The 24,651-nt window shown below is 45.0% G+C and overlaps 3 protein-coding genes across 21 annotated transcripts in view; 1 reads left to right on the forward strand and 2 right to left on the reverse strand.

Annotated features, from left to right (window-relative positions):
• The window catches only part of C5H1orf105 (chromosome 5 C1orf105 homolog), a 73,705-nt gene extending 53,663 nt beyond the window's left edge, over positions 1–20,042 (reverse strand). For 9 of the 15 annotated variants that reach the window (XR_014053429.1, XR_014053430.1, XR_014053427.1 and 6 more), the window contains exons 1-3: positions 19,859–20,042; positions 7,118–7,203; positions 3,195–3,285 (exon numbers count right to left, since the gene is read on the reverse strand). Coding sequence is in view for 7 of the 15 variants with exons in the window: in XM_081489491.1 (XP_081345617.1) it covers positions 3,195–3,285; positions 7,118–7,203; positions 19,859–19,879 (198 nt within the window). In the remaining 8 variants the exon portion in view is untranslated. Of the gene's footprint in view, positions 1–1,626; positions 2,195–3,194; positions 3,286–7,117; positions 7,204–7,889; positions 8,199–19,858 lie in introns of those variants that run through there. The other 6 variants (XR_014053432.1, XR_014053431.1, XM_081489487.1 and 3 more) reach the window with 2 other exon arrangements.
• PIGC (phosphatidylinositol glycan anchor biosynthesis class C) lies at positions 9,461–10,737 on the forward strand. Its single transcript, XM_081489471.1, has one exon. The coding sequence runs from the start codon at positions 9,563–9,565 to the stop codon at positions 10,454–10,456; it is 894 nt and encodes a 297-aa protein (XP_081345597.1). The 5' UTR covers positions 9,461–9,562; the 3' UTR covers positions 10,457–10,737.
• A 2,641-nt stretch (positions 20,043–22,683) lies between the features above and the next one.
• The window catches only part of DNM3 (dynamin 3), a 653,888-nt gene continuing 651,920 nt past the window's right edge, over positions 22,684–24,651 (reverse strand). For 3 of the 5 annotated variants that reach the window (XM_081489464.1, XM_081489461.1, XM_081489455.1), the window contains 2 exons: positions 23,971–24,015; positions 22,684–22,870 (listed from right to left, as the gene is read on the reverse strand). In XM_081489464.1, the coding sequence (XP_081345590.1) occupies positions 23,994–24,015 (22 nt within the window). In that variant the 3' untranslated portion in view covers positions 22,684–22,870; positions 23,971–23,993. The remainder of the gene's footprint in view (positions 22,871–23,970; positions 24,016–24,651) is intronic. The other 2 variants (XM_081489460.1, XM_081489454.1) reach the window with 1 other exon arrangement.

Here is a 24,651-nt window from a genome sequence, read left to right on the forward strand (position 1 = left end):
ATAGTGTTCCCAGCCACATCTCTGCTGCTGGACAGTGGTTGTCAATGAGGACTTTTTGTCACAAGTCTGCCAAAAGCAACATGAATAATGCTCTCCTCTTCCCTCTGACTCGTTAGACTGGAACAACAAAGCCAGTCAAGGAAAGCAGACGGGGATGGGGCAGGAATGGAGGGAGTGGGGGGTACTTTACACTCCATGGTGCAGGGTGCGGGGGGGACTCGGTCACAGCCCACCCAGGAAGCAGGCAAAAGGCTCCAGGGGTTCCCACCATGGCTCCCTGAGCGCCTCCATGTTCGCTCTGCTGGGCTGTGAGCTCTGAGTAAGTCACCTCCTGGCCTCAATTATCCAGTTACCGTGGTCACTTTCTTCTCTCACGGAATCCGGAGGAGTCGAGTGCATGCCTGGAACAGGCCAGTGAAAGCCCTGCCTGGTAGAGAGCTGCTCCACAGGTGTTTAATGGGGACCTGTTCAGGCCTCATTTCTTGGTCTTCATTTTCTGTTTTTCTTCTCTGTGAGCTCCATCTCTCCTCTTCTGTTTCCTTTTGGGTGTGTGTTGTCCCCTGACCCTTCTGTGTGTCTGGCTTCTGCTCTCTTGCTGTTTGTCTCCCTCTCCCTGTCTTTCTGTCTCTGAGCCTCTGGTTCTTTGTCTCTCTCGTGATGCACTCAGGCGTCCTGCTCCAGACACACACACACTCGCCTCTGCCCGGGACCGCTCCTGGGCAGCAAAGGCCACTTGGAATGTGGATGTTCAAAGCGATGCCTTCTGACCCGTGATGATGAGGAGGAAGGGAGCCAGGTGGCAGGACCTTTGCACCTATGCCCTGGGGACAGGATCTCAGGGCTACCACAGCCTCCTGACAAGTCCCTGGTGTGGAGGAGGAAGGAAGAGAGAGACAGTACATTCTACTCCCATGAGAGAGATCACAGCTTCTCTCTAGAAAGGCACAGCACACACATGCAGGCCTCAGGCTCGCCACTGACTCTGGACACTGGATTCACATCTGACATGAGGTACCCGCCGGGTGCCCCAATAGAACAGGGATCCCAGAGTCCTAAGAAGGGTGGCAGACTATGCTTCCCCCAAACCTGCCATGTTGGCCTAAGCCTTGTTTTGAGCTAAGATGCTCTGTAAAAACAGCACATGCAAGAAAAGTGTTCTAACCTCCTCCTGTTCTTCCTAAAAGGAGATAAGACCGCATATACAAGATGTCCTAATACCAGAAGAAAAGTAACGTTCTTATCTTCAAGGACAAGAAGTGAAGCCAAGAGAATTCTGTACAGACCTTTTCAAAACAATTGTTCTCCTTCAGCCTCCTCAGAGTTTAGTTACTCTTGCACAACTGCCTTTTTTGACACCTACTATAAAAACATTCAGATTTTGCTACTTTGGGTCTTCATTTCCTTCTGAAGGCTCCTGTTTCACGTAAAACTTATAGTAAGTAAATTTTCCTCCCGTTAATATGTCGCTTTAAATCTCTAGTTCAGCCCCAAACCCTAAGTCGGCAAAGGTAAAATTTTGCCTCCCCTACACCTGTTTGGCCTACACACCCGCGCACACACATGCACACGCTCACTGGTGGAGGGTCAGTCTCTGACAAGGTGGAGGTGAGGGTGTGGGTGAAGTACCTGAGTCTCCTGTCGCAGCAGGAGCGATGGACTTGTGACCTCCCGGGTCTGCCGAGACCAGCCTCCCCGGCTCAGCGGGCGCTGTTGCTCTTGGCTTCCATCTAGTGGCCACATTGGAGTATTGCAGCCGTGAAATCCTAAACCTGGCCTCTCACTTCTGATGCTTTCCTCCCCCTCCTTAGAGCCTTAGCGCCTAGGACTGCACGGTGCGCTGAGACCCAGGGCAAACCCGCGAAGAGGAAGCGCTCGGCGGTAGCGGAGAGCCTGTCTCAGGAAGAACTGCAGAGACTGAGCGACTGGAATGCTTCTTGCTGGCCCTGCAGCAACCAAGGGGTCAACGCCGTCTCCGCTCAGGCCCCTCCGTGACTTTCTTACCTAAGTCCAGCCTAAGGTGTTCGGGAGATTCGTGCTTGACTCTCAAGCACAGCCCTGACCCCGCCACTCCCGTGCTTGTAGACCTGGAACGTCCCCTTCGTGTCCTGGCGGGCTCCACCCGCCTCCTTGGGTCCTTCCCACCCGGGCCCGCGCTCCCGGCGGCCGGATTCCTGGATGCTCCGGCCGCAAGCCCAGGCTCCAAGTCTTGGCCACGCCCCCATGCCCCCTACCCCCACCCCCAGCCCTTCCTCCTCAGGTGGAAATAGTATCTTCCAGATCCAGCGCAGCTGCCACTGCTTCTCGCATCCTTCCCTCGCCCCTCCCCCAGGCCGCAGGTGACCTTTTCCCCCCACCTCCTCTCCAGGACTGTGCTCTTTCTCTGAGTCCGCGGTTGGGTACCTGGCCCGTCCGCCCACTCATTTGTGTGGGTGGCATCTGACTCACTCATCTCTTTCAACCACATAACGCGAGGGCCCCGGAAGCGTTCATCCCCTGACCCGAGGGCACCGTGCCCAGCGCTTCGCGTGCCGCCTTCAGCAGCCCTGGGAGTGTGACTTGGGATTTTTCAGGTGGAGACACTGTTCACATCCCCCGGAGTGCTCTGCGTTTCTCCATCTGGGGCGGGCGCTCGCTGCACCAGCACCCCGCATATGGGAACCCACCCCCCAGCACAGTGTCCCGGAGGGTCCCCCAGCAGCCAGTCGTGGCAGGTTTCCGCGAGGTGAAGGAGACGTGTGGAGTTCTTAATGTGAAATTCCCTGGGTTTAGGGGGTCTTAGGTGGGAGACAGAGGGCTTCGTGGTGGTGGGGGGAAGGGGTTAGAGGCTCCAGAAAGGCGGACTGTTTCTGGGCACAGGCTGAGAAGCAGTCCCTGAAGGTCTCAGGGAAGACCCTTCAATATGAATTTTTTTTTTTTTTTTTTGGTGTGTGGGGTGGGTGGTTTCCCTTTTTGATGATTGTAACCTGATACCTTTATTCTTAGTTCTAGTGCTTAGGAGCCTTAAGATACTCAGGACAGGATGGGGCAGGGGGCACGCAGTGTTCACTCACTTCAGCTTACCTCTGCTGAACACTGAGGATGTCCCAGACTCAGGGCTGTGTTAGGGAGATAAGATACCCTTTGTATTCATTTTCTGTCATCCTGAAACTATTCATAGCCTCGTGTTTCTTTTCAATTAAAAAATAATTGAGTACCTTAGATAAGACATCTGGAACTTGGAACAAAATTGGCAAATTCATATCCTTCTTGGATGCAACCAGAAACGTGGCAGAGGAATGAGGATATCTGAGAAGGCAAACCAAGAGCAAGTTAGAACCGAGGTTCCCCATGTGAAGTGCCAGGCCCTTGGGCACTTCAGAGAGAACCTGGGGGACACCCAAGTTGTTGCTCCTCACCCTGAACCTGGAGGGCCCTGGCCATTTTGGGGCTGCCATAAGATTTCTCCTCTTTAGTCACTCTGGCTTCTCTGACCCTTTAGGTTTTTCTTTTTTTTAATCTTAAAAAAATTGTTTTGTTTATTTTTGGCTGCACTGAATCTTCGTTGCTTTTGTGCCAGCCTTCTCTAGTGGTGGCGAGTGGGGGCTACTCCTCCTTGTGCTGCGAGGGCTTCTCATCGCGGTGGCTTCTCTTGTTTTGGAGCACAGGCTCTAGGCATATGGGTTTCAGCAGCTGCAGCATGTGAGCTCAGTAGTTGTGACATACAGACTTTAGTTTGCCCTGTGGCATGTAGAATCTTCCCAGACCAGGGATCGAACACCTCTATTGACAGGCAGATTCTTACCACTGCACTACCAGAGAAGTTCATCGCTTTTTTTCGAACTAACCAATGCCAGTTGTAGGCTGTCAGAAAAAGTGGACAGTGTGCAAACAAAGCCAAGAAAAAAATTGTTCAGAAAAGCAGAAAGATACTGGGTGAAATGTAGCCCAGAGCTCCTTCTTGGCAAGGCCTGCACACAAGCCACTGATATTTAACAAGAGCAGTCCTTTCCTGCCTGGCCTGCTTTCTTGGAGTTTCTGTCCCTGTATCCTAAAATGATCCACCCATTTCCTGCCATGGAACATCTCCCTCCAACTATATTCTTCCTCTGGAATATTCCTTCGCTCCAGGCAGAAGATGAGGCAGAGATGCTACAGCAATAACAAGAGGTCTCTTCCCAGGGTGACCGACCCTGCTGGCCCCTGTGGGTCATTCAATTACACTGTAAGGAGCCAAGGTGTGCAGGGGGCCTGGGCCTTGTAAGCAGCCTGTGTGTGAAGCCCTGGGCCTTCCCTGGCCTCTGAGAAATGGAAACTTGTGTGGAATGCTGGTAGTTCTGCCAAGAACCTCTCTTTTATAAGGAAAGATTTCATTGTCTATTGTTCATTTATAACAAAGTCATGCACATGGTGCTCATGAGGCACTTATTGTTTCATTTCTCCCACCATTGCTCTGGGAGAGTGGGGAAGTGGGTCTGATCCAGCTCCTTCACCACCTCTGTCTTTGATATGTGAACAGCTGGCCTTGAACTTGATACCCAAGTGCTGACCAGGAGAGATCAGAGGCCCCTTTAGAACTGCTTTGGCACCCAAGAATGTTAAACAAACAGGACCACAGTGTGACGTGAGGGCTTTTGAGATGAACGATGGATGTGGCTTCAGCACAGTCAAGCTGACCTGAGAGAGACCTCCTGGAAGGAAGGGGTCTGTGGGCAGTGATCCTCAGAACCAGGTCTCACCTCCTCCAAGCCTGCAGGTGTATGTCCAGAACTCGCAGTTAGGGGTTCTCTGAGTGCATTTCACTGAAGTTTCCTTTCTCTTTTTCAGACTGTTCTATGTTGGAACTGCTTGTCCAAAGCTCAGTAATACTTAAAGCACATTCAGAACTTCCCAACCAAGTTCCTAGAAAAGGGTTTTTCCAGAAATAAACAGCTTGGAACTCCAAGCTATGGCCAGAGAAGGGGTTTCCAATCCTTAGGAACTGTTGAGACTTGGAGAATCCTTTCAAAAGACTTTCCATCCCTATTTTGTCCTTCTGAAGGTCAGGGCACCTCACAGGTGCTGTCCAGTCATCTTAGAGTTCTTGTGAAGGAGGTAAGCACCATTTCTCTTCAGAGGTGTTGAGAAATCCTCCCAGAACAGACATGGGTAGAGCTCCATACCATGTCAACTTGTTTCTCTTTGCAACTGGCTCAAGCATGACTGGCTGCATGGAAAACCTACTCTTTCTCTCCCCAGCTGGCTGGCCCCTCGGACACTCCAGGACCCGTCTGTGAAACTGAACAGGGTGTGAGAGTGCCCAGTTGTGTTCTTGGTCTGCCTTTTTCACATCCCCACTCCCTGCGTGCATGCTCAGTCACTCAGTCATGTCCAACTCTTTGTGAGCTCATGGACTGTAGCCTGCCAGGCTCCTCTGTCCATGGGATTTTCCAGGCAAGAATACTGGAGTGGGTTGCCATTTCCTGCTCCAGTGCTCCCTCCTTACCTCCCACCAAAGGCTTGTACAATCAAAGCAAAAGGGAGGTGGGGGTGAGAGAGCCATGTACAGGCTGCAGGGGTAGGTCCAAGGGGTGTGGGGTGGGATGGGATAGCGGGATGTTACCCTAGTTAGATGTCAGACACTACCCATTTCACATGGAAATCCACATTTCTGCTACCATTGGAAATACAGACGGGGTCACATACCTGCAGGCAGCATTGACCAGGGTAGAGGCTGACTGTTCCTCTCCTGAAGGGAGGTGATCTCCCCTTCATTATAGTTCCCTTCGGCCAGCTCCACTCATGTATGCTGACCATCTGACTACCACTGTCATGTGAGTTTGTACCCTGTCCCCAATTCAAAGGTGCTAAATTGTCATTACTCATGCTGATCCTTGAACTGCTAACAACTCTTAATAAGACCTAAGTCATTGGTGTTTTTATTTAGTCAACAAGCCTTTGGGTTTATTCCACCTCAGACTGCCTGCTTTATATTAAGACATTAGCTAGAGTTTAGATATATTCCAAGTTATGAGAAAAAAAAACTGAACAACAAGCACTTTATAGGTGCTTCTGAGAATATACAAAACTGTCTAGCTGCTTACTGAGAATATGGTTTCTAAGAAGGGCAGCAGACGAAGCAAAGGTGTATGTTATTGAAATGGGGATGTGGAGGGAATATTTCTCATGCAGAGTCATTTATCCATGGGCAGGAGGGTACATGACAGTTACCAAAAGGAGGAAAGGCTCTTTACAGAGAGTATTATCTTTCCAGCAAATGACCTTACATGCCAGGGAGCCAACTTCTCACCTATGATGTACCTGTAAACTTAGCTCCTGGCCTATCCTCTCCCAGTCTTCCCTGGTTTTTCTCATTCACCCTGACATTAACCTCACACTCACCCTTCCTTTTATTTCCCCTTTCAGAGGAGAGTATAACACCTGGGAATCATACCCGGGGATCAGATATGGGGGAGGAGTGAGTAAACTCAGTTATTTCAAGTGACAACTCCCTACACATGAAATCTCCCAATTTTAAAAGATAGACACGTGTTCCACAGGCATTTGTTTGAAAGGGCAGGACTGGTGAGATTGGAGAAGATTGTCTCAAAGTTAAAATATAGGAAGTTGCTACTCTATGAAGATAGGAATTTATGATTCTAGACTTTTGATGGTTAAAATTTAAAAAGTTCAAATTAAAGCAGGGAGACAAGGTAAGATGATGAGAAGGATGGAAGTGTTTTGAAAGGTAGTGACCATGGGCAAAATTTTCTTGTATTGCTAAGTGGCAGTTGAACAGAAGGAAGTTAATTGAGGTCTTATCTCCTCCAGCCAGGCCAATTCTCAGGGCTCACTTTTGTGTTAGAAACCACGGCCTTTTCCATTTTGTTGTTGTAAGTTTTTTTTTAAAAAATTTGGTGGCACCCCAGGGCATGTGAGATCTCAGTTCCCCAACCAGGGATCCAACATGCACCCCCTTCATTGGAAGGCATAGTCTTAACCACTGGATTGCTGGGCAAGTCCTCCTTCCTGGTTTTTAAGCACTTGACTTAGCCTCTTAACCGACCAGCTATGCCCGTCAGATGATTGTCCCTAATCCTTAAGAAATCATCTTGCATGAGACCTTGCTTGAAATCTTTGCCCTCAGTGGTTGGGCTGTTACCTTTTGGGGAGGCTGAGCACTAATGGCTTGTTCATGAAGCTGGCCTCACTAAACCAGGGAATCTTGTCAAATCTTGGAACAGAAACCTGGAGGGAAAAATGGAAAGAGATCATTTTGCAGAATGTATTTCACTTGGCCATTTCCATCATTAGGATGATGAAAGTAAGCTAATAGCAGCTATACATCAGTCAGCACTTCACATTTTTTATGTTTCATATTTGACCCCATTGACTCTCCCATTAAGTAGCCAAGAGGAAATAGTGTTATTTCCATTTACAGATGAAGAAATCAAAGCTTAGTCAATGTGATTTGCTGAGTCACACAGCTAGTAAGTGGATTTAGGTTTTCTGACTTTTGTGTCGACTACATCTTGTGTCCTACTATCTCCCTTTGCTTCTTCATTACTCCCATCTGTTTATGCATCCTCTCATATTTCCACAACTTCAGCTGAATGTTAGCAGCCTCCCCTTCAAAGTGTCTGGCTGTTTTGAGTCACAGGGCCCTCCACCCTCACCCTTTCCAGGAGGCAGAGGAAAGAACTGCACTTCCAAGCGACAGACAATTGGATGTTAATCTAGGTTAATCCACTTCCCAACTGTGTGGCCTTGGACAAATCACAACCTCTCTGAGCCTCAGTTTTGTCTTCCATGAAAGGAGGAGGACATCGTCACTTTACAGCTCAATGCACAAGACAGAAATCTCCACAAGGGGAGGAATTCTTGTCTCTTCTGTTCACTGCTGTATCACTAGCACCTGAAACAGTGCATGATACCTGTAGATATTTATTGAGTATGTGTCCAGTGGATGCACGGATGCATGGGACGTCCCTGGCTGAGGGCTTGACTTCACAGTAGGAGCTCAATCAAGCCGCCCTTATAACCTTTCTTCTTCCAGCCTGGCTTCTCTCCCTTGCCCTTCCGATGCCACATCCCGGGTCTCGCTGTTGAAGATCAGCTTTCCTGGCTCAGCATTCCTCCTGGGAGAGGAACTCGAAGTTCCTCTTAAGTGGCCAGGAGGAGGCAGCAGCGACATCGCGGCCTCACCGGCTGAGAAAGGGCGCTCTAGCCGCGGAGGTTGTGGCGGCCCCGGAAGTGCTCAGCCACCGACGCGACCCCGGCGCCCCGGATGGGGAAGGAGGCGGGCGGCCGCCCTTCCCCGGCCGCGCACCCCTAGGAACTCGTGGGCAGGTGGGTTCCGATTGGGAGTCAGTGTTTCCGGGCCTCCTCCTCCATCTCCCGCAGGCTCGATGCTGGGTGAAGGGCGGCGGCGGCGGCGGGCGGGGAAGGCCCAGGACGGGGAGTGGGGCGCCCCCGGGGGCACCCTACCCGCCCCGTCCCCCACCCTTTGGGTGGGCGTTGCCCTTTTCGGCGCCTAGGACCACACCGTGGTCTCCTTGGAAGAAATAAGGTCGGGCAATAAGAATTTTCTTCTCAGACTTGCTGGATGACCTTGGTATTTCTGACTCTTAGTTTTCCCTTTGTGGAAAGGGGATCATTATCTTCGATCCTCCCGAGTTTCGCCGTTAATGAGTAGGATGATAGCTCTTTAAAGGATGTTAAGCTCAGTTAAGGGATTAAGAATCTTGAATCTTTGCTTTTGGTTAAACAAACCATAGAGCTCGTATCTTTCCGTATTGTGAGGTTTACCTTTCTCTTTAGACCGGTAACTTTCTTTTCTACATTTTTAAGTTAACAGATGCCTTTGAGAAGCCAATAAACACTTACTTGGATTCTAGTCCTAGAAATTTACATAAATCACAGCAACAAATATGCATTAACAGGGAGGGTTTTTGAACGGTCTTGAAGACCATCGATAGACCTCAGGGGTGTGTGAACCCCTGAGTTAAGAACTGGTTTAGAGGTACAGGCTTTTGGGCAGAACTTTGGTTTGAATCTGGCTCCACTATTTACCACTGTTAGCTTGAACTGAAGTAAACTAAGCACTTTGAATCTCAGCTTTTTTACTAGATACAGTGGGGCTGATACTAACTTGTAAGGTTGTGGAGATTAAATGGAAGAAGCTTCAAAGGCTCAGGACATAGTAGGCACTGGATAAGTGACAGCTGAAAAGGAATTACAATGTAAAATCTGAAATGAAATTTTAATATCTATAGTATAAGATGGCCACCATGTATACTTTGTTCAGGCTTCTAACAAACCAAGTTGATTTGATTTGAGCTCAGTCCTGCGCTTGACCTTTCATAGACTCATAGTCTCTCTTTTTGTAGGAACTTGGCTGCATTGTCCTGCCTCAGAGAACAAACTCATCTACTGTAGACCTAGCCTGGGTTGCTGCCTTTGAAAGCAAGGGAAGGTCAGCATAATATCAACCACAACTCAGCATGGAATTTCCAGAGAAGTCTTACTTCAAAACTTTATAAAGAACGAGAACCACATGGACTTCTGCAAGGGAGATTGAAGTTGCCAGAGTTTGAGCCCAAGGATAATGTGTGCCCAGCCCGCAGCTAACACCAAAGAAGTCAGGTGGCAGAAGGTCTTGTATGAGCGACAGCCCTTTCCTGATAACTACGTGGATCGGAGATTCCTTGAAGAGCTCCGGAAAAACATCTATGCCCGGAAATACCAATATTGGGCTGTGGTGTTTGAGTCCAGTGTGGTGATACAGCAGCTGTGCAGCGTCTGTGTTTTTGTGGTTATCTGGTGGTATATGGATGAGGGTCTTCTGGCCCCTCAGTGGCTTTTTGGGACCGGCCTGGCTTCTTCACTGATTGGCTATGTTTTGTTTGATCTCATTGACGGAGGTGAAGGACGGAAGAAGAGTGGGCGGACCCGGTGGGCTGACCTGAAGAGTGCCCTAGTCTTCATTACGTTCACATATGGCTTTTCGCCGGTGCTGAAAACCCTGACAGAGTCTGTCAGCACTGACACCATCTATGCCATGTCAGTGTTCATGCTCTTAGGTCACCTCATCTTCTTTGACTATGGCGCCAATGCTGCCATTGTATCCAGCACACTGTCCTTGAATATGGCCATCTTTGCTTCTGTCTGCCTTGCCTCCCGCCTGCCCCGATCCCTCCATGCCTTCATCATGGTGACATTTGCCATCCAGATTTTTGCCCTGTGGCCCATGTTACAGAAGAAGCTGAAGGCATGTACGCCCCGCAGCTATGTGGGGGTCACACTGCTCTTTGCATTCTCAGCCTTAGGAGGCCTGCTGTCCATCAGTGCTGTGGGAGCCATACTCTTTGCCCTTCTGCTGGTTTCCATCTCATGTCTCTGTCCTTTCTACCTCATTCGCCTGCAGCTTTTTAAAGAAAACATTCATGGACCTTGGGATGAGGCAGAAATCAAAGAAGATTTGTCCAGGTTCCTCAGCTGAGTTGGGACCTCCATTCCATTACTAAGACAAGCTGATAGACCAGCCTTCCAACTAGTAGAATTGAAGGCAGAGTTCCATTCTGGAAGTGGCACGCTGATGTGGATGGGAGATCAGAGATCAAAAGAAAATGTTAACAAAAGGCTTGGGTGGTGAAGGTGATTATCCTTTCTGTTATCTTATGGATGAAAAAGCTTCCTGGAGCCCTCGAATTATTGCCTTTCATTCTTCTCTGTAACAAATGAAGTGGTGTGGTTTCTATTTATTAAAAAAATAACAACACATCCAAGCTGTCTCATGATTTTTCTGTAAGCAGAATGCAGACAGTAGGGACATGGAGAGTAAGAATTTGTGTATGCCCTGTCCAAACAAGGTAACCACTACACTACTCTGCATGCCTTGACTGACCAGAATTGGCTCGTGATTATTATATAGTCCACATCAGAAACAAGATAGGGATTAGTGGTGGAATGTAATAAGAGTTGTATAAATTGTTTTTAAGTTTACTTTTGATAATTGCTTTACAATATCGTGTTGGTTTCTGCCAAACATCAAGTAAAATTGTTTTTGTTTTTTAATGTGTTAATATATTTTCCTTATCTGAATGGGTTTCTGATGATCAACTTTAGGGAACTCACATAGCAACTGCATCCATGTTGGTGAGCAGAAAGTTCCACAGATTTGAATCACTCTGAAGAATACTTCCTCAGTGGGATGAATTAACGTGCCTGTGCTGTCATGTTCAGCACTGTCATACTATCTAATATTTGGAATTACCCAAGGCCTGATCCTATTCAGTCTCATGGTTGTAGTTCAGAGGGGAGGTGGCAGGGGATGGGGTGTCGTGGGTTGGCTATTAGGGTACAGGGTGGGGCAGCAGATTCAATTCAGATAGAAAAGAGGTATCTGTGGGTAGAAGGATGGATGTATGTCCAGGTGCACAGGGCCTGATACATCTTGGCAGTGGAGGAGAACACAGAATAGATGGGCTGCAGCCAGAAGGGCTGAGGTCTGAGAGTGGTGAGTACGTTGAATTATTGGATCCTGGAGTCAATAGCAAGTGAAGGAGCTTTTGGAAAGGAATATAGGATTTCCACCTGAGGTGGGAGGGAGATTCAAGAGGGAGGGGACATATGTATATCTACGGCTGATTAATGCTGATGTATGGTAGAAACCAACACAATATTGTAAAGCAGTTATTCTCCAATGAAAATAAGTTTTTTGTTTAAACAAAAGGGATCTAGGATTCGCACCTAACACTTCCATGGTGTGTGAAATTCTAATAGCAGTGTTCCTGTTGAACTAGAGAGGCTGAGCTTGGGGAGCTTTTGTGGCAATAGTGAAAAATGAGAGTCTGGACTAAGGGTGGTGACAGTGGGCAAAGGAGGTGAGGGTTCTGATTGGAGAGATTTTTAGAACTTGGTAAATTCATGTTGGAAGGTAGAAGAGGAAGAGGATGACTGGGAGGGCTTCTGCCTTGAGTGGATTTTGTGTTTCTAATAACTATACCATGAGAAAACAGAAGTGAGAACAGGTTTGGAAATAAAGTAGTTAAGAACGGGACATTTTAAGTTCGAGGTGCCTGAGGTGATACACCCAAGCAAGGACACTGGCTCAGAATTCTGGGCATGATTAAGAAGGTTATTGAGATATAAACAGAATCTAGCACTTTTGTGTTTGGAATTCTTTGTACAAATTGGTTGCCTCACAACCAGGCTGTAGTGGAATTAGAAAAAGATCACAGAAGGATAACTGGAATAACCAAAATGGTAGGAATCTGAGGGAAAGGAGGCTGGCCTATGAAACCAGATTAGAGACTAGAACCACCACAGCCTGCAAGGAAGGCTCAAAAGAGATCCAGTCATTGCCTATAAAACTGTTAGTGACGAAAGTGAGTGTTATTTGCTCACCAAGTCATGCCTCATATAGGAGGGTTTTTGTTTGTTTAGTCTCTTAAGTCGTGTCCAACTCTTTTGCGACTCTGTGGAGTGTAGCCCACCAGGCTCCTCTCTGTCCATGGGATTTTCCAGGTGAGAATACTGGAGTGGGTTGCCATTTCCTTCAGGGGAGCTTCCTGACCCTGCGTCTCCTGCCATGTCTCCTGCATTGTTAGGTGGAGTCTTTGCTCCAGAGCCACTGGGGGAGCCCTTATAGGAGAGACACCTTTGAACTTTGAACAAAAAATTTAAGACAAAAAATTTTATAAACTTTCTACATGTAAGTCCAAAAAGTTTCACAAGCCAGGGATACAGATGGGATCTAAAAATTGGAGGCGGGGGGAAACGCAAATAAAAAGCCATAAATGTCTTGTAAGGACATGTACAGAAATTCCAAGCCCTTAGGCACTGTCACCTGAAGGGTGATGAGCTCATGTATGGCAGCTTCTTTGGGCTGCTGCTGGCACAGGGGTGCAGGCCTGCTTAATGACCGATAGGCCCTAATGTGACAATTCCTGAGAAAGTTACTCATCACTTAAGTATGTAGTCTAATCAGCCTTCTAAATTTATACCACACTGAAAGGGTCCAAGTAGCATATTGATGATCTAAATTTCCAGGGAATATTAATTATGGTGTGTGCATGTAGGTGGGGGGTGGGTGGGGAGGAAGGGAAGAGTAACACTGGAATAAAAATCCTTGTAATTATCCTCCAATTAAAGAAAAAAATCCCAACCTGTCAAATATTTATATAAGAAGCTGTACTCCTTTCTCTCAGCTCTGTTTCTTGTTACCCTAAATTATAAGTAAGGCAGGAGGGTGGCAAGCTAGAGCAAGGGTAGAGGGATGGGAAGGCAGTTTTGCCCATCCTTCCAAAATGGTACCAGGGATTGTAGCCAAGATGGACAGACCAAGGACAGATGGACAGATGGACAGACCACGGGGCAGCAGGTGTGCTGGATTTTGTGGTGTGATGCATGACTGGTATGTAGCTAGAATGTTGTGCATGGATCTGAGTGTCCCCACACCACAGTGGTTCTGTGTGGCAATCAAACTGGTACCAGCGTTATGCCTGTATGCTGTGCCAGTACTATAAACTTTGGAGTGTGCTTTTGGGCAGCTGGCTTAAATTATAGATTTAAGAATTCACACAGCATGTTCAAGGAAGTATATGGAGCCCATCGCTTACATCTTTAAACCAAAGGCTCAAGGTCAAAAGGAGAAGGAAATGGCAACCCACTCCAGTGTTCTTGCCTGGAGAAGCCCAAGGATGGGGGAGCCTGGTGGGCCGCCGTCTATGGGGTTGCACAGAGTCGGACACGACTGAAGCGACTTAGCGGCAGCAGCAGCAAGGTCAAACAACAAAAACAAAACAGAAACAAAAGCAAGCCAGCAGAGGGCACCAATCACACAATTTTACAATATTTCAAACTCTTTGAATGCAGCAAAACAGGCCTGGGACATAGTGCCATCTTGTGGAAGTTATTGATACTCCTTTTTATAATGAAATTCAATGTAAGTCTTGAAATGCATCCAGGGCTAACTGGTAGGCTGTTGCTTTTAATGCTTTATCAAGTCCCTCTTGATCCCTTATTCTCTTCCCCCAATATCTATTTATTAAAACATTTATTGTCCACCTAGGCCCACCTCTACTCACTTTCTACCATTCACATTTTATGATGTTTAACCTTAGAAATGTATTCATTCAATCAATACTGAACACTAACTATATGACAGATACTGCTTGTTCTGTCTGCTTGAGATACACCTACATAGGAGTAAAACAGACAAAGTTCCTTGACCTAGTGGAGCATACATTCTAGCAAGAGGAGACAGATGATAAACATAAGCAGAAGGTAATATATGCTGTTGAACAAAAAAAGGAAAAAGTAGCAATGGAATTCAATAAGAGGGTCAGGGTAGGTCTCACAGAAAAGGTAACATTTAACCAAAGGTTTGGAAGGAAGTGAGGGAATTAATCAGGTTCTCAGGGGAAGAGCATTCCAGGCAGAGGGAGGAGCTGCTGCAGAGGCAGAAGAAGGCATGATGTGTTTTAATAGCCAGGAGTGGCCGAAATGAAGTGAACAAGGAGAGCAGAGGAGGAGGCCAGAGAGGGAACGTGGGAGGCTAGGCTCATTCTGGATGCTGCGGGGCAAGAGTAGAAGCAGAAAGCATTGGAGGAGGCTCTGATGTTAATCCACGCAGGGGATATGATGGTGCCGCAGACCACAGTGATAGCAGAGGAAGTGGTGGAAAACAGTCGCCTTCTGGATCGAGTTTGCAAGTAGAGTCAAGAGCTTTGTAATATATTAGATGGAGGGCATGAACACGAGAGAAGAATCATAAATGATTCGAGGTTTTCGGCCTAAGCAAATTGAAAGATGGAGACGGCATCCAATGAGATGGGGGCCCAGGAGATATGGGTAAAGATTTGGGGAGGAGGGTCAGGAGTTCAGTTTGGGGCATGTAGACATGTATGATGGAGAAGGCAATGACACCCCACTCCAGTACTCTTGCCTGGAAAATCCCATGGATGGAGGAGCCTGGTAGGCTGCAGTCCATGGGGTCGCTAAGAGTCGGACACGACTGAGTGACTTCACTTTCACTTTCATGCATTGGAGAAGGAAATGGCAACCCACTCCAGTGTTCTTGCCTGGAGAATCCCAGGGATGGCGGAGCCTGGTGGGCTGCCATCTATGGGTTCGCACAGAGTCAGACACGACTGAGGTGACTTAGCAGTAGCAGTAGCAGACATGTATGAAATGTAGACACCCAAGATGAAATTCTGAGTAAGGAGTTGGGGATATGAGTTTGAATTTCAGGAGCAATGTATGGGATGGAGATATAAATTTAAGATTTGCTGGTATATAAATGGCATTTAATGCTATGTGACTGGATGACATCACTAGGAAGGAATTTTATATAGAAGAGGACTAAGAAATCCAAAGTAAAATGTTGGAGAGAAGAATAAACAAAAAGATTTGGAAAGCACAACCACTGAGGCAGGAGGAAGATCAAGAGTTTAGAATCCTGGAAACCAAGTGCAAATGATTCAGGAAGAGGTCAACTGTGATTAGATTAAAATCTGAAAAATCAAGAAAGCAAGGACTGAACATTGATCATTGGATTTAGCAAGGAGGAGGTGATTAATATCCCTTAAAATAGTATATATATATATATTTGTGGAGTGGTGAGAATAGAAATCTATTTGAAGTAAGTTTAAGAGAACAAGAGAAGAGAAATTGGACCAGCAAGTACAGGCAACTCTCTGGAAGTTTTGCATCAAAAGGGAGCCAGGAAATAGGATAGAAACTGAAAGGGGAGGTGAGGGCAAGGAAAATTTTTTAAGATGGGAGAATGTTTGTATACTGATGGAAATGAAACAGTAGAAAGTAATAGTTGATGTGAGAAAGGGGAGAATTAACTGCTGAGGTCATGTTCTTGAGCAAGTGAGAGGTGATGGGATCTACTGCACAGGGGAGGGACTGGCTTTAGGAAGAGAAGGAAGAGTTGGTCTCTGGGAACAAGTGGGAAGGCACAATGTGTAGATACAGATGCAGGTAAGTGGGTAGATGGCTAGTGGATAGATGAGGTGATGGGAATCTGTGGATGTTCTTTTCTGATTGCTTCAATTTTCTCAGGGAAGTAGGAGGCAAAGAATCAGCTGAGATGTGAGAGTGAGGGGAAGTGATGGAATGAGGGGATATGAAACAGTCTGGGACACTGGGGGAGTGGATGAACTAGGGATGCTGAGTATAAATGCCCAGCAGTGGTAAGGAAGGGCTCGCTTGAGGCTGGTAGTCATGAATTTAAAGTGTGTGTGTGTTTTGCTGACCTTGTACAGCTACATGAGTGCAAACTAGAGCAGACGAGGAGTTGAATTTACCCAGGATGGTGATTAATCAGATTGAGAAAAGAGCAAGGGAGAACAGTAATTATACAAGGGCATGATTATAATGACTGGCCATGGAATTTAAATTGGGTAAGGAGGAGAATGAACCTCAAGAAGGGTGAAAAACAGGGAGATGAAGGACAGGGTAAAGTTCTATGGATTGGAGGTTCAAGGGGTTTGAAAGCCAGGAAGTAAAGGCCAGAGAAAAGATAAAGACAAGGCTGTGACTTTGGAAGAGAATAGCTGAGGTGAGGGGAGGGCAACGACATTGGAGGAGTGAAGTCCAAGGAAATGAGAAGTGAGATGGGAGTGGGGTGTTGGAAGGAGGACCTACAGGTAGGTGGAAATCTCCAAGAATTAAGACAGGAGAATGACAGTGAAACAGGAGCTAAAATCATCAGGAGATAAGGGAGAAAGAACTGAAGGTTGGTAGATAAATGAACATACGGACAAGAGCCTTGTGGGGAGCTAATGATTAACTTCCTGAGAACCATGCAAACTTCCAACAGTGGGGCCATGCCATTTCTAGAGAAAGTTTGATTTTGGGGAAAATGTTCAGGGCTGATGTGAGAGCCAGGGTTTGGCCAAGGTCCTGGGAACCATCAGGACTGAGGAGGGTGGCTCCTCTGACCACTGACAGGGCTCTGGCCATCTTAGCCGCAGCCAGAGGCGGAGGAGAAATGGCTGAGGTTCTGTAGGAATGAGCTAGCTTACCAGCCCACTGCTTTTGGCATAGGCTTTTACAGCTCACAGGTGCAATTAACTTTGACTCATTTACTTGGGGAACAATAGCAATCACCAGCCAAATCAAAAAGCCCTTTTCTTTCCAGGTCTGTTACTGTGATTAACAGGAAGACTCCCCAGAGATAAGGGAGGCTCTGCTTCCTCACAGGCCAACATCTGCTGGGCACCAGGGGTCCGGCAACACCACAGTACAGGTGCCATCTCCATGGCCTTTTCCGTCATCATCCAGCAGTGGTTGGCACAGGGGTTTCAGGATCAGCCTGAGTGAGGTCTTGTGCCCTAACAGACTAGCTCTCCAGTCCCTTGACTGTACTTTTGCAGGGGTGGTGGAGCACATTTACCAGAGCTGAGGTCGAGGGGTACTGTCCCCTCAGGCTCCTGAAAAGCTAGCTTTCCCCAGCTAAGGGGGGCTGCTTCTGCTTTCCCCAGCTCACTTACAGGATGGCCCCAGGGCCTTTTGCAGAGCCCAAGAACACTTGGACTCTGGTCAGTGAGAACACTGCAGGTCTCCTGCTCTTTCTAAATTGCAAAATAAACAGATCTTTAGGCCCCAGGCAGCTTTCGTATTTGCGGCTAAATGTGTTTCTGTCTTTAAAAGAGGAAAAAGCAGCAGGAGGAACAGTCTCCTTGGCGCTAAATTCTCTTTGCTGTCTCTAAAATACAGTCACAGAGAGGAGGATGAAAAGTGAGCCCTTAAGAATCTGACAGACTTGTTTTTCCATTGTGTTATATGGAGCTTCAAAATATCCTTTGTTAGCAGCTGTTTTGAGAGGGAGGACCCACTTCAGTGTTACTATCTTGAGGATCCGTAAGTCTCTTTGGACCCTGGCGCTTGCTAAGACTGTTTTCACTCTGTGCCCGCTCAAGAGGATCACTGAAGATGTGAACTGTGGTGAGAGTCAGGACCTGTAAAATGTGATCTGATTAAAAACACAATGAATAGCAGTTTATAGCCTTGACTCATCCAACAATCTAACACCTAATCTGATCTTAAATGTTGACAGTACTGTGATCTAATAGTAATTTATAGTATTAAAAAACCAAAAAACAAAATACAGGTGTATATTCAAATGAACTTACTTACAAAACAGAAAAGAGACTCAAAGACTTAGAGAATGAACTTACTGGGGGGGAAGGATGGGAGGAAGGGATAATTAAGAAGTTTGGGATGGACATGTACACACTGCTTTATTTAAAATGGATAGCCAACAAGGACCTACCGTATAGCACAAGGAACTCTGCTCAATGTTATGTGGTAGCCTGGATGGGACGGAAGTTTGGGGGAGAATGGATACATGTATATGCATGACTGAGTCCCTTTGCTGGTCACCTGTTACTATCACAACATTGTTAATTGGTTATACCCCAATACAAAATAAATTATTTTTTAAAAAACAGGTGTATACCAGTCAGAATGGCTGCTATCCAAAAGTCTACAAGCAATAAATGCTGGAGAGGGTGTGGAGAAAAGGGAACCCTCTTACACTGTTGGTGGGAATGCAAACTAGTACAGCCACTATGGAGAACAGTGTGGAGATTCCTTAAAAAACTGGGAATAGAACTGCCATATGACCCAGCAATCCCACTGCTGGGCATACACAGCGAGGAAACCAGAATTGAGAGAGACGTGTGTACCCCAATGTTCATCGCAGCACTGTTTACAATAGCCAGGACATGGAAGCAACCTAGATGTCCATCATCAGATGAATGGATAAGGAAGCTGTGGTACATATACACAATGGAATATTACTCAGCCATTAAAAAAAAAAAACATTTGAATCGGTTCTATTGAGATGGATGAAACTGGAGCCCATTATACAGAGTGAAGTAAGCCAGAAATAAAAACACCAATATAGTATACTAATGCATATATATGGAATTTGAAAGATGGTAACGATAACCCTATATGTGAGACAGAATAAGAGACACATAGAACAGTCTTATGGACTCTGAGGGAGAAGGTGAGGGTGGGACGTTCTGGGAGAATAGCATTGAAACATGTATATTATCATATGTGAAACAGAACACCATTCCATGTTCAATGCATGAGACAAATGCTCAGGACTGGGGCAATGGGATGACCCAGAGGGATGGGATGGGGAGGGAGGTGGGAGGGGGGTCCAGGATGGGGAACACATGTAAACCCATGGCTGATTCATGTCAATGTATGGCAAAAACTACTACAATATTGTAAAGTAATTAGCCCCCAACTAAAATAAATAAATTTATTAAAAAAAATAAAAATAAAAAAAATAACAGGTGTATATTACAGTAATGGAGGCAGCTACTGTGTCCCTTTAAATGAGGGACATTACAAGGGTGTGGTGGCATTTGAGCTCCATCTGATTTATTCAGATATAGATTCTGTAGGATTATAAAGGGCTATAGAGGTTTTCTTCTTTTTTAGCAATCTTTTCTCTCTGTGAATGAGGTTCATGTCTTTGAAATGGATTCACAGTTACAAAGATCTATTTCAGAATCTTATGGAACTGGACTAAAGATTCTAATATCAATTTTCTGAGTTTTTTTAAAAAAATCATACTTAGTGCTGAGTTATGAAACAGCTGTTGGCAAGTACAGTATTTTTCAAACTCAGGGATGAAGGGGACTGAAGGGTCCAAGCTCCAAACCCACTGAAGGTGTCCATGTTTGTATGTGAACAGCTGAGGTTATCTCATCTCCTCTTGGCTCTCAACTGAAAAATGTTTGCTGAAAAATGCTTCAGTGTATATGTGGCTCGCAAGGCTTACAGACATATATTTACCAGTGGAAATCTCTAAGGAGAGTACGGCAAGTTTTTTTTTTTTTTTTTTTTTTTTTTTACTTTTTCCTACCTTTAGTTCTCTTTTTTCCATCTCTTGCGTGTCCTGGGAGTTTCTAGCTAGAGGCTGGAGGACTCTCACTCCTCTCACTGCGTCCAGTGGAAGACCAATGCAGGACACCTTCTGAATCTAAAGCCTTCTTGTTAGAAGCCAAGGCAAAATTAACAACCGACTGCTTCAGTTTCAATCCCACTATGTCTTTCTCAACCCACACTTATGTGATTTAGAGTCTTCTATGACACTGTTACATGAGAAATGAAAAGTTTGGTTTCTGATTGGCTGAAATGAGTTCTGTTATTTCTTCGTCAGAGGTCAAAATCACCACATTCTAGAATGCTAGCAGGCTTTGGGTCAAGTGGATAATTTGGTTCTAGGACTCAAATAGTTGCTTTAGCATGGAAGTCAGTAACAGTTCTCCCTGGAAAAAGGTCCAAAAATTTCTCCTGTCACAGCTTATATTGGAATTTCTTATTTACCTATTTTGTCAGCTACTTTCATCCTATTAACTTCTCTGGTATTCCCAGTAACTAGGACATTCTTATGAATTCAAGAAATGTTTGATACATAAATAAAGGGATGGGAATACTTAAGAATATTTATTAAAGATATAATAGTTTATTTCTCCCAAAGATCCTGAATCAACTCTGAATAACTGTATTTCTTCAGCTCTCTATCCAATATTGAGGGGTGAGGAGGGTGGGAGAGCTGAGGAAGGGTACACTATAAAACACAGAAACAGTATGAACAATAAAGAAACATTAACCAACCTCTGAATAGTTTAATTTTACTCCAGGCTTCTTCCCAACCCCACCGCCCCATCTGGTTAGTCCCCTTTCTTCTCACCAGTCTAATGTGAGGATAGGACCATACCTGTTGATTGAGGAGACAGGCTAGGATTGCCAGGGAATCGTTTCATTGAACTATGACTTGAACTTTACGTTCTCATGGTCATCAGGTCAATCTAAGTTTTAAACATCTAAATGATGTAACACTGCACATAGAAACAACCTCAAATTTAAGACAGTGGAAAAACACCAAACACTCAAAAAAAGAAATGAATTGATAAAAACCTTCCTGTTGACAACCTCTGTTTGTATTTGGGGAGGTGGTGTGATATAACCCAGGAACTCTGGGTCTGTTGGGATGAGAATGCTATCAAATGAGAATGTTACACGATAAGAATACTGATTTTAAAAGTTAAATGTCTGGACTAAAGGTGAAAGGAAGGGCAACAGACTGCAAGCTGTGTGGTAGTCTGCATCAATTCAGTCACTTTGAGGTAAAGTTAAGCTTTGGTTGACCCTCTGCTTTGGTGTCTTTGAATTTCCTTAGTCACCAGCGCTTCTAACTCTCAGTCACTGGACCTGGGATGCAAGTACACACTGATGTATTAACATGCAAGATGAAAATTTTCACCTGAGAGATAAGCTGGTTTTGCATCTTGGGGAGGAGCATGTATTCCTTGAAAAAGATTTTTATGGCCCAGAGAAAGGACATTGGTAGTGAGAGTCCTCATTACTGTACTGAGGTGGTTCTTGCCCACATCTTCTGAGCTGCCTCTCCTGCCAGTGCTTGTCTAGATCAGCCAGGAAGTGAGTGGACACTGAGTCCTGATCAATGGTGTTTTACTTTCCCATCCTGTAGTTTCTTTCTTCATGTGCTAAAGCAAGGCACAAGGACAAGTGATCCAAGAGGAGATCCTTTAAAATTCTAATGTAGACCAAATAAATATTCAAAAAGAAAACTCTGAATTAAATTTCAAGCATTTAGTGGAAGGCTTCAGATCACATATTTGGCAGGATAAACTATATTATCTTAACAACTTATTGACCACAGACGTATTACTTCATCTTTTGTCACCCAAGCATTATTGTCCTGAGTGTTTCAACAGTCATTTATACAACAAATCACCAGCCACAGACATTAGTTTCTACAAAAATCCCCCGGTCAATAGTGTGTTAATAATAATCATTTTATTTGGATAAGTCTTTGGGATTTGTTTTTAATGATAGCTTAAAATTTCAGTATTGAAATTATCATTCGAGGATTAAGGTATAAAAAAAGTTCTCTTCCTGAAAACTCATAAAGATTTTTGTTCTTCCAGTACTTTACTGACATCATTAGGAATCCTCTCAATGTGGCAACAATTCTTTGCCTTGTACTTTTACTCAAATGATGTGTTTTTTCCCCTGAACTTGCCAAATAGAATATATGAGGTTTACATGTTTCAGACCAAAAATTTCTCCCATAATGTAACATATTTTATCTCCATAATCTTATGTACTTTATCACCTAAAAAACAATACAACAGGAAAAAATGTCTTCAGTTCAGTTCAGTAGCTTAGTCGTGCCAACTCTTTGTGACCCCGTGGGCTGCAGCACACCAGGCTTCCCTGTCCATCACCAACTCCCAGAGCTTGCTCAAACTCATGTCCATTGAGTCGGTGATGCCATCCAACCATCTCATCCTCTGTCGTCCCCTTCTCCTCCTCCAAAATGTCTTGGTACAAAATGTCTTGGTGCAATAATAATTATTAATGAGATTCCTGGGAGCAGACTGAATTTATTCGGTTCTCTTCTGTCTTTTCTAGACACCCAGGATTTTTGCTTCATCTTTCACGCTTCTATTGGACAGACATTTCAACTGAAGATCGATTACTATTCTCCACCAAATATCATCCTAAATCACAATTCTTTAAGAACTTAAAATCAGTCCTTTTCAATTGAAGCTCCTTTACAGGTCAAATTATGTATTTTTCACCTTACCTGGTTTTAGTTGAAACAAACTCCTATTTTAACTTGGATCTTCTTTAGAAAAAGAAACAGAACACATTTCATTTTTTATATAGAATAAACTTTGTTTTTATTATAGACATGGATCAAAAATAAAAGTTTTTATGTACATATGACATACAGTGCAAATGAAAGGCTTTTAAATACCACAGATAGACATGTTGTGGGGCACAAAAGGAGATGAATGATGGGGGTTAGGATGGTCGTCCAGGAACTGCAGGAGGGGGTCGCCTAGTAAAAACAAAACAAAATAATAAAAAGCAAAACACAGATGTGGAGGAAGAAAACAATGTTTAAACCAGAAAACAAATCCAAATAAGAGCATGCAAAAATAATCCCACAAAAATCAAATTTAAATCAGACAAAAAACATGCAGACATGCAAGGGAAATGAGAGATCACATGGCATAGTAAGCAGCTCCTGGGATGTTTCCTGGCTACCAGTCATGTGCTAGGTATGAGCCATTTGAGCCTACTCCAAACCCGTATTACTTTGTACCATGGAATGATATTCATGCAGTCATATTCAGGAGAACTGGGAACAGTACCAGAGCCACATACCTTTATAACTTGAGTATTTGTTTCCCAACCCTGATTTTGTGACATTCAGTTATTTTCAAAGATTTCAATAAATGTTGTGAAATCTCCATAGGGGGAGAGGGAGTTGATATAGCAATATGACAGGGGAAATGTTTTTTAAGATGAGGGACAGTAGAAAGCAGCAAGAGATCAGATGAGCAATGTAATCACAAGGGGAAAATATCAGGGGTTGATCTTGAAGAAAACGATTTGTAAATGAGAATTTTCTCCAGGTGAAAATCCTGATGTGATAGCCTTTCTAGGCCCAGGCAAACTCGGAGGCTACATCTGGTTCATGGTGATGTGAGGATTTTGTAAAATTTCTCTTTGACTCTGAGTTAGGTGCAACTGAAGCTCTGATTTATTTTGAACTGGGTCCAGAGTAAGTGAAATTTGGTTTGCTGGCTCTTTCTCTGTATCCCTAGTCTGGCTTGCATCTTGTCAGGTTCACTGGTTGTGAAAGAAGGGTCCAGAGATGTGGTTAGTTTTGACATCTCTGGATGATGGGCTGGTAGAGAAGATACAGTAAAGGCTGTGCAGCAATGCACAGCTCTGTAAGTAGGAAAACAGCAGGCCAATGAAGCTTTCCCATGGGTTTCCTGCAAAAGTCTACATTTAATTTCCTCTTTCTAACCCAACTGGTAATGAGCTCAACATTACAGCAAGCCATAGAACTGTGAGGTTAGTTCAGTACCCCGCTCCCTGCGGGACTTCTTTTTGGCTACTCATCCAGGTGTTCAACAACATACTCACTTCCATCTTACTTCTGTAACACTTCAGTGAGTGGAGCAAGGAGGTCTACAAAAAAACAAAAACAAAAACAAACTTCTTTTTCATCTTCTATAAGATGTTAATGGAGCCAAGCTGACCAGGGTATTTCTTAGCAGCAGTGAAAAATGATCTTACCTTTCCTAAAGTCCAAGACCAATTTTTCTTTGGTTCAATTTAAGCTGGCTGCACTTAAGGAGGCCTCCCATCCATTTATATGATGAAGAACTTATTATGGGTCCCTAACCTTTCAACTGTGGGGGGTCTGCAAGCCTTTAGCTTTAGAGATCCAGGTAATGGGTATCCCTAGTGTTTTTGTGAAGAAAGTGTAATTAAATTCCTGTCAGGCTTGGTGAGATTTATCACCTGCCCAGCAAACAGAGACTATTTTTGAGTTCTGAAGGGGCTTTAGAACACTTTAATGACCTCAGCAGGGTGGGAAGGTGAGCCATTAAACTGAACAGCAAGTCCACAGTGCTGAAGGGACATTTTGTCAGCATATGCCAAAGCACTTTCCTGTTTGAGTTTGGTGTTCTAGTCCAGAAACAGGGTCAGAAGCTTTATGTCTTGGAATATATTTCATGAACAGCTAGAATGTTTGCTTCAGCCATCAGAGAAATGTGTGTACGTTTATCCCCTTAGCTCTTTTCTTTCCTCTTCACTCAT

This window comes from Giraffa tippelskirchi, chromosome 5 (assembly GCF_054371585.1).
Source record: "Giraffa tippelskirchi isolate mGirTip1 chromosome 5, T2T-mGirTip1v1.2.pri, whole genome shotgun sequence".
Taxonomy (NCBI): Eukaryota; Metazoa; Chordata; class Mammalia; order Artiodactyla; family Giraffidae; genus Giraffa; species Giraffa tippelskirchi.